Source organism: Tarenaya hassleriana, unplaced genomic scaffold (genome assembly GCF_000463585.1).
Source record: "Tarenaya hassleriana unplaced genomic scaffold, ASM46358v1 Cleome22, whole genome shotgun sequence".
Classification (NCBI taxonomy): domain Eukaryota; kingdom Viridiplantae; phylum Streptophyta; class Magnoliopsida; order Brassicales; family Cleomaceae; genus Tarenaya; species Tarenaya hassleriana.
In genome coordinates this window covers 421,896-423,980 of record NW_010965541.1, presented here as the reverse complement: position 1 = coordinate 423,980, position 2,085 = coordinate 421,896, and the positions used below count along the sequence as shown (strand labels likewise).

General features: G+C 42.4%; 1 protein-coding gene across 5 annotated transcripts in view; it reads right to left on the bottom strand.

Annotated features, from left to right (window-relative positions):
* LOC109116731 overlaps window positions 1-2,085 on the bottom strand; it is a 9,480-nt gene that overhangs the window by 5,911 nt on the left and 1,484 nt on the right. For 4 of the 5 annotated variants that reach the window (XR_002024246.1, XR_002024244.1, XR_002024245.1 and 1 more), the window contains one exon: window positions 456-1,582. The exons of the other annotated variant lie outside the window; for it this stretch is intronic. Coding sequence is in view for 1 of the 4 variants with exons in the window: in XM_019202677.1 (XP_019058222.1) it covers window positions 456-1,506 (1,051 nt within the window). In the remaining 3 variants the exon portion in view is untranslated. The remainder of the gene's footprint in view (window positions 1-455; window positions 1,583-2,085) is intronic. 5 annotated transcript variants of the gene reach the window in all.

Here is a 2,085-nt window from a genome sequence, read left to right as displayed (position 1 = left end):
TTCAAAACGAACTCTACCTCTCTTACAATCTAGGTGAGCTCGATGACTTGGTAACCAATCCATACCCAAAATCACTTCATATCCCTTGATTGGTACCACTATCAGATGAACAGGTAAGTCATGTATACCAATCAGAACCGATACATCACGAATCATTCCTTTCGATTCCATTTCCTCTCCACCAGGTGTATGGACCAATACTCTACCACTATTAATATCAGGTGCAATCTTCATGCGATTTACGTGTGTGGGCGAAACAAAACTATGTGTCGCCCCTGTATCAAAAAGGGTATGAGCTTGTTCCCCTCCAATACTCAACATACCTAAGAGAAGAAATGATATGACCAATGAATTACGCCCATAACTAATTAACAACACCTACATTGTTGAAATTAGTCTTAACTAGCCATATTTGTTACGATTTCCTATTATATTTAAATTGAATATCGACATACCTATGATTGCTGTCGTTTCTTCTTCCTCTTGCTCTTCAGTTCCTAGAGCATAGACCCTAGGCTTCAACGCTGGTCTCTTAGCAGCTGGTTGTTGATGAACTGGTCTTTGTTCAATCCTCTTAGGTGCTTCTCTTTTTAACTCGGGACAATCGCTCTTATAATGTCCCGCCCTTCCACAGTGGAAACAAGTAATCTGGAGCAATCTACACTCGCCAAAGTGACGTCTCCCACATTGTGAGCACATCGGGATACCGGATGTATAAGGTTGCACAACCGCCTTGCCCTTACTCCTGTCATCTTGGACTAGACGCCTATGACTGGGGTTAGTCGACCTCTTAGTAGATGCTTCGATTTCACGTTCTGTTCTCTCAGCTCGATCAGCCATATCAACTATTTCTGACATCGAGTTGATTTTCAAAAGTTCCACCTTTGCCTTGAGAGATGGACGAAGTCCTCTTACGAACTTCTTTACCCTTAAGGTCTCTGTTTGCAGCATCTCACCTCCATATCTAGCCAATGAATTGAATTCCCTCTCATATTCTTTCACTGAACGATTTCCTTGTTGAAGGCTAATAAGCTTCATCGCCATCTCCTCTTGTACTCCAGGTGAGTAATATTTCTCTCGAAATGCATGGACGAACTGTCCCCAAGTGAACTGATAGTTTACCCCAAATGGTTGGGCAACTCCTTTCCACCAGTGTCTCGCCTCTCCATCCAGATGGTAGATGGATATGTGTGCCCTAAAAAGATCAGGACACTGGATAAGATCAAATATCTGAGTCATCCTGTCCAACCAATCCTCGGCCACAGCTGGATCAGATGTACCACCAAATCTTGGAGCTGTACGACGCTCCACTCGATCAAGGAACTGAAAAAATTCCGCATTCATCACAGGTGGTGCAGGTGCAGGAGCTGCAACCGGTTGTACGGGAGGTGGAGGTGGTGGTACATAAGGCGGTGGTGGTGCAGGGACCGGTTGTGGAGCTGGTGCTGCTCCCTGTTGTCTCACAGTAGTGATGAGTTCCATCAGTAAATTTCTCATTTCCTGCATATGATCAGGCTGGGGAGTATTTCCACATCTCCCCTCCTCTGGGACTGGACGTCCTCGTCAACGACCAGGTGTCATCCTACGTTCACATCATGGCAACAATATTAGAATGGTTATTTTACCATAAACTGAGTCGCTAACACCATATGAAGATTTTTGTTAAAAAGTCCGTTGGAAAGAGTTGGCTCTGATACCATCTGTAACGACCCAAAAATCCGGTATTTCGGATATCGTTGAATCGTCACTTGGGTTAAGAAAAAAATCCGATTTATTCTAAAATCAACCATCAAAATCAGACTCTACAGTGGAAGTCTAAAACAATGAATTCAATAACATAAGTCTACATATTACTTTCATGAATAAATTGAATAAATAAAATAGAAACTCTAAATCTTCGTCTTTCTGGCAAACTACCAAATCCAACAAAAATAATCTGCTTCACTTTTCACCTGTGGAGAAAAATGAAAGGGTGAGCTACGCGAATAGCTCAATAAGGTTGCAAGACTATAAACCTCGCCTCCGTACCCAGAATAGACAATCAAATAGAAAACAATTCAATCAACATTCAACTCAAACAAAACT